The sequence below is a fragment of the Saccostrea cucullata genome, unplaced genomic scaffold (genome assembly GCF_032062105.1).
Source record: "Saccostrea cucullata isolate Sc308-1 unplaced genomic scaffold, CSIRO_AGI_Scuc_v1 ctg290, whole genome shotgun sequence".
NCBI lineage: Eukaryota > Metazoa > Mollusca > Bivalvia > Ostreida > Ostreidae > Saccostrea > Saccostrea cuccullata.
In genome coordinates, this window is record NW_026927363.1 from 207,916 (window position 1) to 222,183 (window position 14,268).

Sequence of the window (14,268 nt, forward strand, 5' to 3'; positions counted from 1 at the left end):
TGAAATGTGACTAATCATAGGCTAGCTGTTCATGAAAGAATTTCCGTATGTATTCCTATGTAAAACTTTGATATACTTCTTACTTGTGACCCCACTCTAGCCCATGGGGCATGATTTGAACAAAATTTACCTGTTCAATGTATTGAAGTTTTGACCGAAGTTTCATATGATCTGACACATTGGTTCTTGAGAAGATGATTTCTTTTAAAAGATACCATTAAATTTTCACTGATTGTGTATTATCTGCCTTTGAAAGAGGGCTCAGCATTCGTTTGAACAAATGTAAATTCCATTTTGCCCAAGGATGTCTTTTTGCGTCAAGATTGAAATTTGCCCAGTGGTTGTTGAGAAGTCGACTTTGTGATTTTACTGGTGATAGATGGATGTTAGACCAAAAAACTATTAACTCGGACTTAATTTAAACTTTTGAAATTATTTTGAAAATGAGGCCATCTTTAAAATAATGTTTGCTTGACCCCTCCCACTCAGGGTAAATTTAATGGGACGGTAGTAATATACGTCTAAGGACAATCTTTTACCCGAAAAATTTCAACATAGTTGTTGACGAATAAGATGAATAAAAAAAATTGACCTGGAATTTAAAAAAAGTTTCTGAAAGGGGCCAATTTTAGTCGGTCGGTCGGGATAGGGCAACCAAACATTTTTATAAAGATTGCCTCGAACAATTTGCAATTTTTTAGCAAATGTATTAAATAAAATTTAGGAAATCATGTTTAATGATTCTACACATTCTACACACGATAAGTTCCCTGAAGCTTACTATAAAAAGACGTCTGAGGCTTTCTTTGACAGTATCAATCATCTAAGAAAGTGTTTTAATCCTTCCAACGATATGTTGGAAATATCATGGGCACTAATTGTGTCTCATACTGCAAGCATCGCCGCTTCAAGATCAAAAACTGAGAAAAAGCGTAAGTCAAAACAGAATGTTTTTAACAGAGAAAGTTTGATGTTGAATGAACAATCAAACTTTAAGATTTTAATAAGCAGAACTTTGTCTATAATGTTATAAAACATTTTTTAAAATTTTTCTTTGATAAATGCTTGAATGAAGCGCCGAAATGTCATATGTTTCTCAGGGGGGGGGGTTCTTTTCTGTATTGCAAGTGTACATTGTTATGATGAACAAATAAAAGAAAGTGATCCGATAAAACATCTAAGTAACACCCCATCCTCTTTTTCTTCCGACGAAATACCGATTATTACGATAGCGAATTGAAACACAATCTTTCATCGACTGGAATATGACATCTTTTCGGAATGACGACCTTTCCGCTCCGTATTTTACATCTACTTTCGGTTTGTTTATCCCAGTTCGGAGTTCGTGGAAGTGGTTGAAAACAGACTAATCTAATCACTCATCTTTATTCTATTTATATCATGACAGTGAGTATGTAATGTAATTATATATAACTTTGAATAAATTTAGATACGTTCTGTGGTTGCTTGTAATGACCAGATGACATGACCGACATCATGATTGTTTGGTTCGAGGATTATTAACTAAGCCAAAGGCTCAAGTAAACTTCAAACATTTTAGATTGAAATCCTAAATTCCTGTGTTTTTTATATGCCAAAATTGGTTTGTCTTTGAACATTTCCTTAAGTTTTAAGTCTCTAGATACTAAGATAGAATACTGTACTAGTATGTCAGTATTTGAGCAATGTAAATGACAGGGTTGTGCTTTTGATTAACCATGAAATTATAAATAGTCAACTAAGTCAAGGTTAGAGTAGTGGTTCACTTTGATGTGATCTTGTGTTTTAATGGAATATTTTATGTATATTATTTAGCATTCGTCATGTTCATTTGAGAATCCCAGCAAGAGAAAGAACTATGTCCAGTAGACTAGATGCCAATCTTGTCGCTGGTAGCAACAGGTTTGTGTTTTGATTTTTTGAAAGTCTTTTATCATTTAGACAACTGTAAGAGATAAACTTGAGAGTGTACCTGTTACTTGTAAATGTACGTGTCTATTTGGTAATTTCCAGTGAGTGCAGTGGAGACAGACATGAAGTCCATGAGACAGAGTTAGGGCCTCGCCTGGAACTCTACGTTGATAAGGTCCCTGTCCAGACAGAGGACTGCGAAGTCAAGGAAGAAGAGTTTGTCGTGGTGGACGCGAATAAACCTGGGCTCGCCCTACTTGTAGGGTTTGAAACCTTTAAAAATGGTGAAGTACCAAGACCTGGGGTCAAAAGAGATCTAGAAAAAATGTACGAGTTGTTCCATGAACATCTAGGCTTTGAAGTTCAATGGAGAAAAGACTTGACCGATGAAGAATGCATGAAGTGGATCAAAGATGGTGAGTGAAGTTAAGTCAATTTGTGGATAAATCAATTTAATTATTGATTCATCAAACATATTGGCAATTTACAACCATGTTATGCATACAAAATAAAGGTAAGGTTTAGTAACAGTTGTTGACTGGGTTGAAAGAATATATTTGCAGTAGTTTTTAGCTTGGAATAAGACAGATGTTAAAAATTAGGAATAAGAAAGGTAGTATTTTGAATACATCTCTGGATTGGAGTTTGATAATTACACGTGTGAGCTGGATTTCAGTAGAATAACTAGGGGAGATAATGGTCAGGGTGCTTGAGAAAATATTTGTAAGAGTCGTTTTCTGAGGGCTAGAGAGATGAGTGGGAAGGGTTGTATGGTGGGGAGGGGAGGGGTATTAAAAAAATTATGACTTAATAAATAAAGGTAACAATTTTGAAAATTCCCTCCATTGGATACTACATAGTCCGAAAAATCTGACGTTTTCCTGGCTTTTTTACGATTTTGATATTTTACGGGCCAGGAAAACGTCAAAACCGGCGCCATTATGAAAACTGGAAATTTCACCCTCTCAAACCGGAGTTCATTTCTGATACTTGCGAACTTAATTAAATGCCAAAATCAGAATTTATCAAAAGAACAATGCCTTTAATACTCACCAATATCGATGAAAAGAAAATACCTCTCCACATTTCGTTACAGGACTTGCAAGATTTTAAAATGTACAAAATGATGACAAATCTCAACAGTGTGATAAAATCTTTTCAATGGATTGTATATTTTATAAATGAACAATAAAAACTATATTGGTAAGTAATTTAAGAATTGTACTGTTGATAGCTTGTGACTTTGAAATTTAATTCGGTTCGCATGTGTCTAAAATCAACTCGAGAATGCCGGCTCCAGTTGGAGGTGGTGATTTCCCAGTTTTCATAAAGGCGCCGGTTCTGACATTTTCCTGGCACGTAAAATATCAAAATCGTAAAAAAGCTAGGAAAACGTCAGGTTTTTCGGACTAGATACAACACTGAGTGAAAATATATCATTATAATTGTACTCAGAGAGGATTTCGTGAAACATGACCTGAGGGAACATTTTATAACAAGTTGTAAAATTTTTCTCTTATTTTCTGCAGTGACCTCTAATACTGAACTTCTACAAAGAATCTCGTGCGTTGTCATGGTGATAAGTTCCCATGGCATGGAGGCAGAAGTAGGGAAGAGCAACATCATGAATCCAGAATTCAGGAGACAGGAGATTAAGTTTTACCAACACCGATTTTCCACGACAGACGGCAGCATTCAGACCAGCGAAATCATCGATATGTTTGACGACCAAAAGTGTCAGGCCTTGAAAGGGAAGCCGAAAGTCTTCTTCATACAAGTAAATACATATAAAATACTGTAGCACTGATGAGAAAGACGTCAGGTGATATTTATTTTACCCAATGTTACATACATGTACCCGAGTGTTTAATATGTAAAACAAAGGGTCAAGACTGATTTAAAAAAAAAAACAATGATTGAACACAGGAAAAAAGGTCATATATATGGTATAGTGCGGTTTGATTCTATATGAATGGGACCCTTGTTATCATACAGAGCTCAACATTGGTCTTTTTTTCTGTCTAGGCTTGTAGGAGTAGGGTTGGTGAAGAAAAAACCGTAGGTGACATGGTCGATGGAGGCGTGTCTATCAGGATCCAATCAGAATTCAGGGAAGAACCAATCCCATCAGCACAACCTGTTATGTCATCTCAAAATAACCCTGTAGTTCAAAACAGTAAGATCTACTCCAGTGGTATGAAGTAGTGCAGTTTGAATCAGTGGTATGAAGATAAACCCAGTGGTACAAAGTACCATATAGGGGACTTCTTTAGCGGGTGTAAAAATTGGCATTCTGCTGTCATACTGTAGACTTTCTTTTCCCACGGGGTCAGAATTTTGCAGAACCTCTTTTTCTGTTTCATCTGTAGTAATAAGAGTGGAAAATTACATGGATTTCATAGACTCCCACTATATGCCTTTAATGTATATTAATTAAGTATGGTGGCACATGTTTTCCGCGTGACCATGTATATAGTTTGTTGTAAATTAAACCATACAAGAAAAAGTTCTTCATGTTATTTACTATAGTAAAGATTGAATTGATTTGACAGAGTTGAATAATTAGATAAAACATAAAAAATGATTCTTTACTTTTACAGTGGAATCCCATTCTAGGATGGATGCCAAGGGAATAAGAGCAGAAAATTTCAGGAAAAACAACAAATTGTTCTCTGACTTATCTGGTCGTCTACGTGCCTCAATGGAGGAAGAGATTGCCATAGCGCCCCCACCGTGTTTCCACAACTGTATGATAGTGATGGCAAGTCCATCAGGTCAGTGGTAATTTAAAACAACTTTTTGATCATAGCATTTCATTGGATTGGGTATACATGTAGTTGTTTAAAAAGTTGACCCAAAAAATTCTAAATCCTCAAATTCTGGTCACCCATGAACAATGAGGATTCCACAGTTTTCCTGCATTTAATACATTATTTATGATATTAATGTTCATGTATACCATTTACCATACATGCTGGCCCATTGGTATTTTGTTACCACTTTTTAGCTCACCTGAGCCGAAGGCTCAAGTGAGCTTTTCTGATCACATTTTGTCCGTCGTCCGTCCGTCTGTCTAGCTGTCCGTCTGTCTGTCCGTCTGTAAACTTTTCACATTTTCGACTTCTTCTCAAGAACCACTGGGCCAATTTTGACCAAACTTGGTACAAAGCATTCGTATATAAAGGGGAATTTAAATTGTGAAAATGAAGGGCCAAGTCCCCTCACAAGGGGAGATAATCAAGAAAAGACAAAAATAGGGTGGGGTCATTAAAAAATCTTCTTCTCAAGAACCACTGGGCCAGAGAAGCTGAAACTTATGTGGAATCATCCTGGGGTAGTGTAGATTCTAAATTGTAAAAATCATGACCCCCGGGGATTGGGCGGGGCCATAATGGGGAATCAAAGTTTTACATAGAAATATATAGGAAAAATCTTTAAAAATCTTCTTCTCAAGAACCACTGGGCCAGAGAAGCTGAAACTTATGTGGAATCATCCTGGGGTAGTGTAGATTCTAAATTGTAAAAATCATGACCCCCGGGGATTGGGCGGGACCATAATGGGGAATCAAAGTTTTACATAGAAATATATAGGAAAAATCTTTAAAAATCTTATTCTCAAGAACCACTGGGCCAGAAAAGCTGAAACTTATGTGGAAGCATCCTTAGGTAGAGCAGATTCTAAATTGTTAAAATCATGACCCCCGGGGATAGGGCGGGGCCACAATGGGGAATCAAACTTTTACATAGAAATATATAGAAAATATCTTTAAAAATCTTCTGATGAAGAAAAACTCTGCCAGAAAAGCTGAAACTTATGTGGAAGCATCCTGGGGAAGTGTAGATTCTAAATTGTAAAAATCATGACCCCCGGGGATAGGGCGGGACCACAATGGGGTATCAAAGTTTTACATAGAAATATATAGGAAAAATCTTTAAAAATCTTCTTCTCAAGAACCACTGGGCCAGAAAAGCTGAAACTTATTTGGAAGCATCCTTAGGTAGTGCAGATTCTAAATTGTTAAAATCATGACCCCCCGGGATAGGGTGGGCTACAATGGGGAACCAAACTTTTACATAGAAATATATAGGAAAAATCTTTAAAATTCTTCTTCTCAAGAACCACTGGGCCAGAAAAGCTGAAACTTATGTGGAAGCATTCTTAGATAGTGCAGATTCTAAATTGTTAAAATCATGACCCCCGGGGATAGGGCGGGCCACAATGGGGAATCAAACTTTAAGATAGAAATATATAGGAAAAATCTTTAAAATTCTTCTTCTCAAGAACCACTGGGCCAGAAAAGCTGAAACTTAAGTGGAAGCATCTTGGGGAAGTGTAGATTCTAAATTGTAAAAATCATGACCCCCGGGGATAGGGCGGGGCCACAACGAGGAATCAAACTTTTACATAGAAATATATAGGAAAAATCTTCTTCTCATGAACCACTGAGCCAGAAAAGCTGAAACTTATGTGGAAGCATCCTGGGATAGTGTAGATTCTAAATTGTTAAAGTCATGACCCCCGGGGGTTGGGCAGGGCCACAATGGGGAATCAAACTTTTACATAGAAATATATAGGAAAAATCTTTAAAAATCTTCTTCTCAAGAACCACTGAGCCAGAAAAGCTGAAACTTATGTGGAAGCATCCCAGGGTAGTGTAGATTCCAAATTGTTAAAGTCATGACCCCCGGGGGTTGGGCAGGGCCATAATGGGGGATCAAAGTTTTACATAGCAATATATAGGAAAAATTTTGAAAATCTTCTCAAGAACCACTGAGCCAGAAAAGCTGACACTTATGTGGAAGCATCCCGGGGTAGTGTAGATTCTAAATTGTAAAAATCATGATCCCCGGGGGTTGGGCGGGGCCACAATGGGGAATCAAAGTTTTACATAGAAATATATAGGAAAAATCTTCTTCGCAAGAACCACTGGGCCAGAAAAGCAGAAACTTATGTGGAAGCATCCTGGGATAGTGTAGATTCTAAATTGTTCTAATCATGTCACCCCTGGGGGTAGGGTGGGGCCACAATGGGAATCAAAGTTTTACTATGTTGAATTAAAGTATCCTATGGTAGTGTAGCTTTCAAATTGTTTAAATTATGATCAGTTGGGTAGGGTGGGGTCACAACATGTATAACAAGGGGGAAATCTGGTAAAGAACGGAATGTTCAAAGCTTCTCAGGTGAGCGATGTGGCCCATGGGCCTCTTGTTATTTCCTACCGTGAATATGGCCAGAGCATATAGAATTTGTCATGTCCTTCTTCCATACTTCTGTCCTTCCCTTGACTTCTGTTTAGCTCAGCTCAAAGCTCAGTTTCAAAGAAACCTTTTTTAGCTCACCTGAGCCGAAGGCTCAAGTGAGCTTTTCTGATCACATTTTGTCCGTCGTCCGTCTGTCTGTCTAGCTGTCCGTCTGTCCGTCTGTCTGTCTGTCCGTCTGTCTGTCCGTCTGTAAACTTTTCACATTTTCGACTTCTTCTCAAGAACCACTTAGCCAATTTTGACCAAACTTGGTACAAAGCATCCTTGGGTGAAGGAGAATTTAAATTTCTAAAATAAAGGGCCAAGTCCCCTCACAAGGGGAGATAATCAAGAAAAGACAAAAATAGGGTGGGGTCATTAAAAAATCTTCTTCTCAAGAACCACTGGGCCAGAAAAGCTGAAACTTATGTGGAATCATCCTGGGGTAGTGCAGATTCTAAATTGTTCAAATCATGACCCCCGGGGGAAGGGCGGGGCCACAATGGGGAATCAAAGTTTTACATAGAAATATATAGGAAAAATCTTTGAAAATCTTCTTCTCAAGAACTACTGGGCCAGAAAAGCTGAAACTTATGTGGAAGCATTCTGGGGTAGTGTAGATTTTAAATAGTTCAAATCATGACCCCCGGGGGAAGGGCGGGGCCACAATGGGGAATCAAAGTTTTACATAGAAATATATAGGAAAAATCTTTGAAAATCTTCTTCTCAAGAACCACTGGGCCAGAAAAGCTGAAACTTATGTGGAAGCATCCTGGAGTAGTGTAGATTTTAAATTGTTCAAATCATGACCCCCGGGGGAAGGGTGGGGCCACAATGGGGAATCAAAGTTTTACATAGAAATATATAGGGAAAATCTTTGAAAATCTTCTTCTCAAGAACCACTGGGCCAGAAAAGCTGAAACTTATGTGGAAGCATTCTGGGGTAGTGTAGATTCTAAATTAATCAAATCATGACCCCCGGGGGAAGGGCGGGGCTACAATGGGGAATCAAAGTTTTACATAGAAATATATAGGAAAAATCTTTGAAAGTCTTCTTCTCAAGAACCACTTGGCTAGAAAAGCTGACACTTATGTGGAAGTATCCTGGGGTAGTATAGATTCTAAATTGTTCAAATCATGACCCCCTGGGAAAGGGCGGGGTAACAATGGGGAATCAAAGTTTTACATAGAAATATATAGGACAAATCTTTGAAAATCTTCTTCTCAAGAACCACTGGGCCAGAAAAGCTGAAAGTTATGTAGAAGGATCCTTGGATAGTGTAGATTTCAAACTGTCTAAATTATTATCAGCTGGTTAGGGTGGGGATGCATTATGTATAACAAGGAGGAAATCTGGTAAAGAACAGAATGGTCAAAGCTTCTCAGGTGAGCGATGTGGCCCATGGGCCTCTTGTTTTATTTTTTGTCCAGCTTCAAATGCTGATACATAATTATGTAAACTTTTAAACAGCATCAACATTTTTTTTACCTTGACTTTTCCCTTCAACTTCACTAGGGATGTGCAATTTTATCAGTATACCGGTATATCGCGATTTTTTGGTGCGTATACATATCGTGATACAGAGACCTAAATACTGGTATTTAGGTACATATTAGAAAGTCCAGAAATTATATATTTATTTGTTCAATCTTTCAATTACAATTACAGAAAGTCTTTAAAAAATGTTGTAAAAAGTGAAAGGAACGGCAACTTACCATCCAAACATGATTAATTTAATAAAATAAAAATTTCAAAAAAAGTGAAATTTAATTTTTCTAGCATATTTTTAAGAAAAACAAAGAAAAGTTAATTTAAAATCATTGTAAAAATTGCTTGTAAAAATATCATGATATTATCTTGATATTTTGGGGAAAAATCCTGATATATCGCGATATGAAATTTTTAGTGATACCCATCCCTAACCTTCACCTCACTTTAATTTGATAAGTTAAAAAAAAAATAATTGTAAGTCTGTTGTAACAGGCATATATTACTATAAGGCTTTAAATTTCTGACCAGGGGTTATTCAAATGTAAAGGATTAAAACCCTGTAAGATTTATTTTAATGACAGGTATGGCTGCGTGGTCAGAGCTGGATACAGGAGGCTGGCTGATAACGTGTCTCTACAGAGTTTACATGAATCACGTGAATAACGGACACAAGATCAGAATGCTCCCCGCCATGACGAAAATCAACTACCTGATGGCCATGACAATGGAGTCGATCACAAACGATGTCAGTCTCAACTTCATGAAGTGTGTGCCGGTGACAACTCACATGTTAGAGAGAGACATAGTCCTGGTGCCAAAAAACCTCCAGTGAAAAAAACACCTGGTGCTCTTTACTGTTAAACTTGCTTCCAAAGGGCTATAAAATGCAACTTCTTTGCTGCTGAGTAAATTCCAGTGTTTGTTAAGATTTGTTTAAAATACAGTCAAACTTCATTATCTCGAACCTGATGGGACTGAGAAAAAACTTTGAGATATCCAAGGATTCAAGATATCAAAGGTAAAATACTAAAAGAATATGTGTTTGGGATTTCCAGATCATTTCGACATATCCATGGTATTCGAGATATTGGAGTTCGAGATACCGAAGTTCAACTGTACTAACAAATGTATTAATACAGCACCCAGAGATACATGTATATATGTGTAAATATGCGCAAACGGTGTCCACCTTATACTGATAATAATTTTATTTTGTAGCATAGATTCAGCTTTTTTTTTATTAATAATATAAGATGGATGAAACACTGTTTCTTAATTTAAAGTCGATGAGGACTCAGATGGAAGCCATGCATTGCCCAAATCTATGCTAAAAGTAAAGTGCAAGAGAATTCTCTGATCTTATGGAAGATTTGAGTGCTAAATCAATCCAAACAAAATGAAGAAATATTAGAATTTTTCTACCGTGATGAAAAGTACTGCTTATGTATTTTGTAGATTTTCCTTTGATTTTGCAAGATTTAACTGATTATTATATGTAATGAAACAATTTTAAGATTAATGTGGCTGCAACTTTCTATAACCAGTGTTTTGTATACTTCTGTGAATTTCAGATTGCTTTAGAACCGAAATGAAGGCACTTACTGATTGGTCAATAATCTGATTGGTCAGTGATCTGATTGGTCAGTAATCTAATTGGTCAGTGATCTGATTGGTCAGTAATCTAATTGGTCAGTGATCTGATTGGTCAGTAATCTGATTGGTCAGTGATCTGATAGGTCACATTCTCTCCCTCAATCCTCTCTGTGGCATCAGGTGCTTCAGGTGGCTTAGTTAGATTTTCTACTTCAGTATCATCAATTCATGTCATTGAATGAGGAACAATGACTTAATATAAAAAGTAGTGGATTTACAGATGTAAGGGGATTTTAGAAAACAAGAAAGGGTGAAATTAACTGTAATAAATGAATGATTTATTCTCTTATATACATGTTAATCTAATGGATAGATTTTACTACCATGATTGTTACATGTATTATATCTTAGCGAGATTAAAACTGTGAAGTCTTAGGGGAACAATATCTGATGAAGATAGATCATGTAAATGCCACTTTTTTAAAAAGAAATTGTTCTATCCTACAGGAAGTTCTGAATACATCTTGTAGAAAATTTGAGACTGCTCTATTAAAGTACATGGATTAATATATCTCTCAGGGGGAAAAAAAGTGTCATTAAAAGACTAACCAAATAACATGGTTTCAGTGAACATGCTTGTGCTTCACTTCCAACAAAATTATTTTAATTTCCTGTTGTTTTAAATGTAAGGAACTTAATAAATTGTGTTAATATCCAATCAAAATGAAGCATCGTTTTTAGCTCACCTGAGCCAAAGGCTCAAGTGAGCTTTTCTGATCAAAATTTGTCTGTCGTTGTCATCGTCGTTGTTGTTATTGTAAACTTTTCACATTTTCATCTTTTTCTCAAGAACCACTGGGCCAATTTCAACCAAACTTGATACAAAGTATCATTGGGTAAAGAAGATTCAAGTTTGTTCAAATGAAGGGCCACACCCTTTTCCAAGGGGAGATAATTATGAATTAGAGAAAAATTAATGGCATTTTAAAAAATCTTCTCAAGAACCACTGGGCCAGGAAAGATGAAACTTATGTGGAATCATCCTCAGGTATTGTAGATTCAAATTTGTTCAAATCATGACCCCCGGGGGTAGGTTGGGGCCAAAATGGCCGATCAAAGTTATACATAGGAATATATAGGAGAAATCTTTAAAAATCTTCTTCTCAAGAACTAGTGGGCAAGGAAATATGAAACTTATATGTAATCATCCTCAGGTAGTGTAGGTTAAAGTTTGTTCAAATCATGACCCCTGGGGGTAGGGTGGGACCAAAATGACCGATCAAAGTTTTACATAGGAATATATAGGAGAATTTTTAAAAAATCTTCTTCTCAAGAACCACTGGGCCAGGAAAGATGAAACTCATGTGGAATCATCCTCAGGTAGTGTAGATTCAAATTTGTTCAAATCATGACCCCTGGGGGTAGGGTGGGGCCAAAATGGCCGATCAAAGTTTTACATAGGAATATTTAGGAAAAATCTTTAAAAATCTTCTCAAGAACCACTGGGCCAGGAAAGATGAAACTCATGTGGAATCAGTCCCAGGTAGTGTAGATTCAAGTTTGTTCAAATCATGACCCCCAGGGGTAAGGTGGGGCCACAATGGCCGATAAAAGTTTTACATAGGAATATATAAGGACACCTTTTAGAATCTTCTTTTCAAGTACTTCAAAGCCATGCTTAGTGATATTTATAGGGAATCATCCTCAGGTAGTGTAGATTCTAGTTTGTTCAAATCATGATCCCCTGGGGGTTAAAATTCAAGCCCCCTCCCCCCCCCCCCCCCCCCCCCCCCCCCCAGTAAACTTTCAGTTCTGATCTGATATGTGCTTTTTCCTAGCCAATCAGGTGAGCGATGTGGCCCCTGGGCCTCTTGTTACTGTTTATGGTAGTTGTATGAAAACTATCAATATTCATGAAGTATAGATTAAATTTTCATATATTTGTATTTATAAGGAATTGTTGTTCTAGTTTCCTTTTCCACATGTTATTCTAGCTATAAAAATAATTCAATGAAGTAAATCAGTTTTATGTTTTGTTATTGGGTGTTTCATGCAACAGCAAAATAATGCACCTCAGAATTTGTTTACAGTTGGCAATAGAATGAGTAAAGAAGCAGAAATAAGAATTAATTTTTCAACCGTTAAAAATTCTTGTCGCTCCCTAGTGAGTTGTTAATAAGACTCATAAATATATGAAGGAAAGACCTAACCTTGTACATGAGAATTGTCCAACCAATCCTCTAACCCCATTCCTTAAGAAGCCAGTCAAACAAATTGCCATGTCAGATTTTTTGAGAGGGAATTCACCCTTTCCCCAACACTAATAAAGAAAGTTACTCGGGATTAATGCCCTTGTCATTGAAATTGACTTTATCTATGTGTGCTAAAAATGGTTGAGGACTTTGAAGTAGAACAAGAGGCCCAAGGGCCTTGAATCCTCTTCTGATAAATTGTGCAATCTATCACTTCTATTAACTCTATTAGTATCATAAGATCCAAAATAGCCAGTTAAGACTGAAGATATTATAATGTAATTATAAAATACCATAAGTAGGTCACAGTGACCTACCTTTTGATTGAAATTTTCTGAGGACTCAAGATACATTAATTGATAAAGACTGATGATTCTAATTAAATAAGTACCTGAGATATTCAAAAGTATGTCACCATGACCTACTTTTTTGGTCAACATTCTCTGAAAACCCAAGATGCATCATCAAAAGTTTGACAGTTCTAAGCCAATTAGTACCAGAGATAACAAGCAAATTCAAAGAATTGGGGTCCCCCGCTTTCGGTGTCTTTGTGGGTGAGATGTTATTTTTTATAACATATTGTGTGTAATATGAACATCTTATCATATGTCATTTATTTAGAAAGTAACATGGAAGTTGATTTTTTTTAAGGATGAAAACCCTAATCCTGACCGTTAAAAAGTTATGGAGAAGTAAAAAAAAATTTTTTAAAGTAAGTCAACTTCAAGGTCAAGATCAAAGGGTCAAAGTTGTTGATATCTAATGAAAGGTTTTCTCACAAGAATAACATATGTGAAGTATGAAAGCCCTAGCCCTTACTGTTCAAAAGTTATGGTCAAGGTTAAAGTTTTTTCATAAGTACGTAAATCTTTAAGTTCAAGGTCAAAAGGTCAAAGTTGTTGATATCCAATGAAAGGACTTGCCACAAAGAATACATATGTAAAATATAAAAATCCCAGTATCTACCGTTCAAAACTTGTGACCAAAGTTAAAGTTTTTTAAAAAGTTGTTAAAAACTCCAATGTCAAAGTCAAAGGGTAAAAGTTGTTGGTATCCAATCAAAGGTCTTCTCAAAATAATTACATATGTGAAGTACGAAAGCCCTAGCCCTCATCGTTCAAAAGTTATGGTCAAGGTTAAAGTTTTTTCATAAGTACATAAATCTCCAAGGTCAAGGTCAAAAGGTCAAGGTTGTTGGTATCCAATGAAATGTCTTGCCACAAGAAATACATATGTGAAATATAAAAGTCCTAGTATCCACTGTTTAAAAGTTGTGACCAAGGTTAAAGTTTTTAAAAAGTAGTTAAAACTCCAAGGTCAAGGTCAAAGGGTAAAAGTTGTTGGTATCCAATCAAAGGTCTTCTCACAAGGATTACATATGTGAAGTACGAAAGCCTTAGTCCTCACCATTCAAAAGTTATGGTCAAGGTTAAAGTTTTTTCATAAGTACGTAAATCTCCAAGCTCAAGGTCAAAAGGTCAAAGTTGTTGTTATCCAATGAAAGGTCTTGCCACGAACAATATATATGTGAAATATGAAAGTCCTAGTACCTACTATTAAAAAGGTATGGCCAAAGTAAAAGTTTGGAATTTTTGTGTAAAAGTATGTAAAACTCCAAGGTCAAGGTCAAAAGGTCAAATTTGGTGGTACCCAAAGAAAGGTCTTGTCACAAGGAATACACATGTGAAATATGAAAGTCATAGCTCCACTAAATAAAAAGTTATGGGCAAGGTTAAAGTTTTTGTGACGGACAGACTGACAGACTGACCGACTGACAGA

General features: G+C 36.4%; 1 protein-coding gene across 2 annotated transcripts; it reads left to right on the forward strand.

Moving 5' to 3' along the window:
* Positions 1-1,329: 1,329 nt before the first annotated feature.
* Positions 1,330-9,875, forward strand: LOC134274227 (caspase-like). 2 transcript variants are annotated; one of them, XR_009993577.1, is made up of 8 exons: positions 1,330-1,407; positions 1,816-1,902; positions 2,014-2,327; positions 3,441-3,688; positions 3,937-4,087; positions 4,512-4,685; positions 9,226-9,575; positions 9,753-9,875. XR_009993577.1 is itself a non-coding variant. In XM_062756492.1 (7 exons), the coding sequence occupies exons 2-7, from the start codon at positions 1,859-1,861 to the stop codon at positions 9,474-9,476; spliced, it is 1,182 nt and encodes a 393-aa protein (XP_062612476.1). In that variant the 5' UTR covers positions 1,330-1,407; positions 1,816-1,858; the 3' UTR covers positions 9,477-9,586. The 2 variants fall into 2 exon arrangements, 1 of the variants encoding a protein (XP_062612476.1); XM_062756492.1 differs by lacking the exon at positions 9,753-9,875 and having other exon boundaries at positions 9,226-9,586.
* The last annotated feature ends 4,393 nt before the right edge of the window (positions 9,876-14,268 follow it).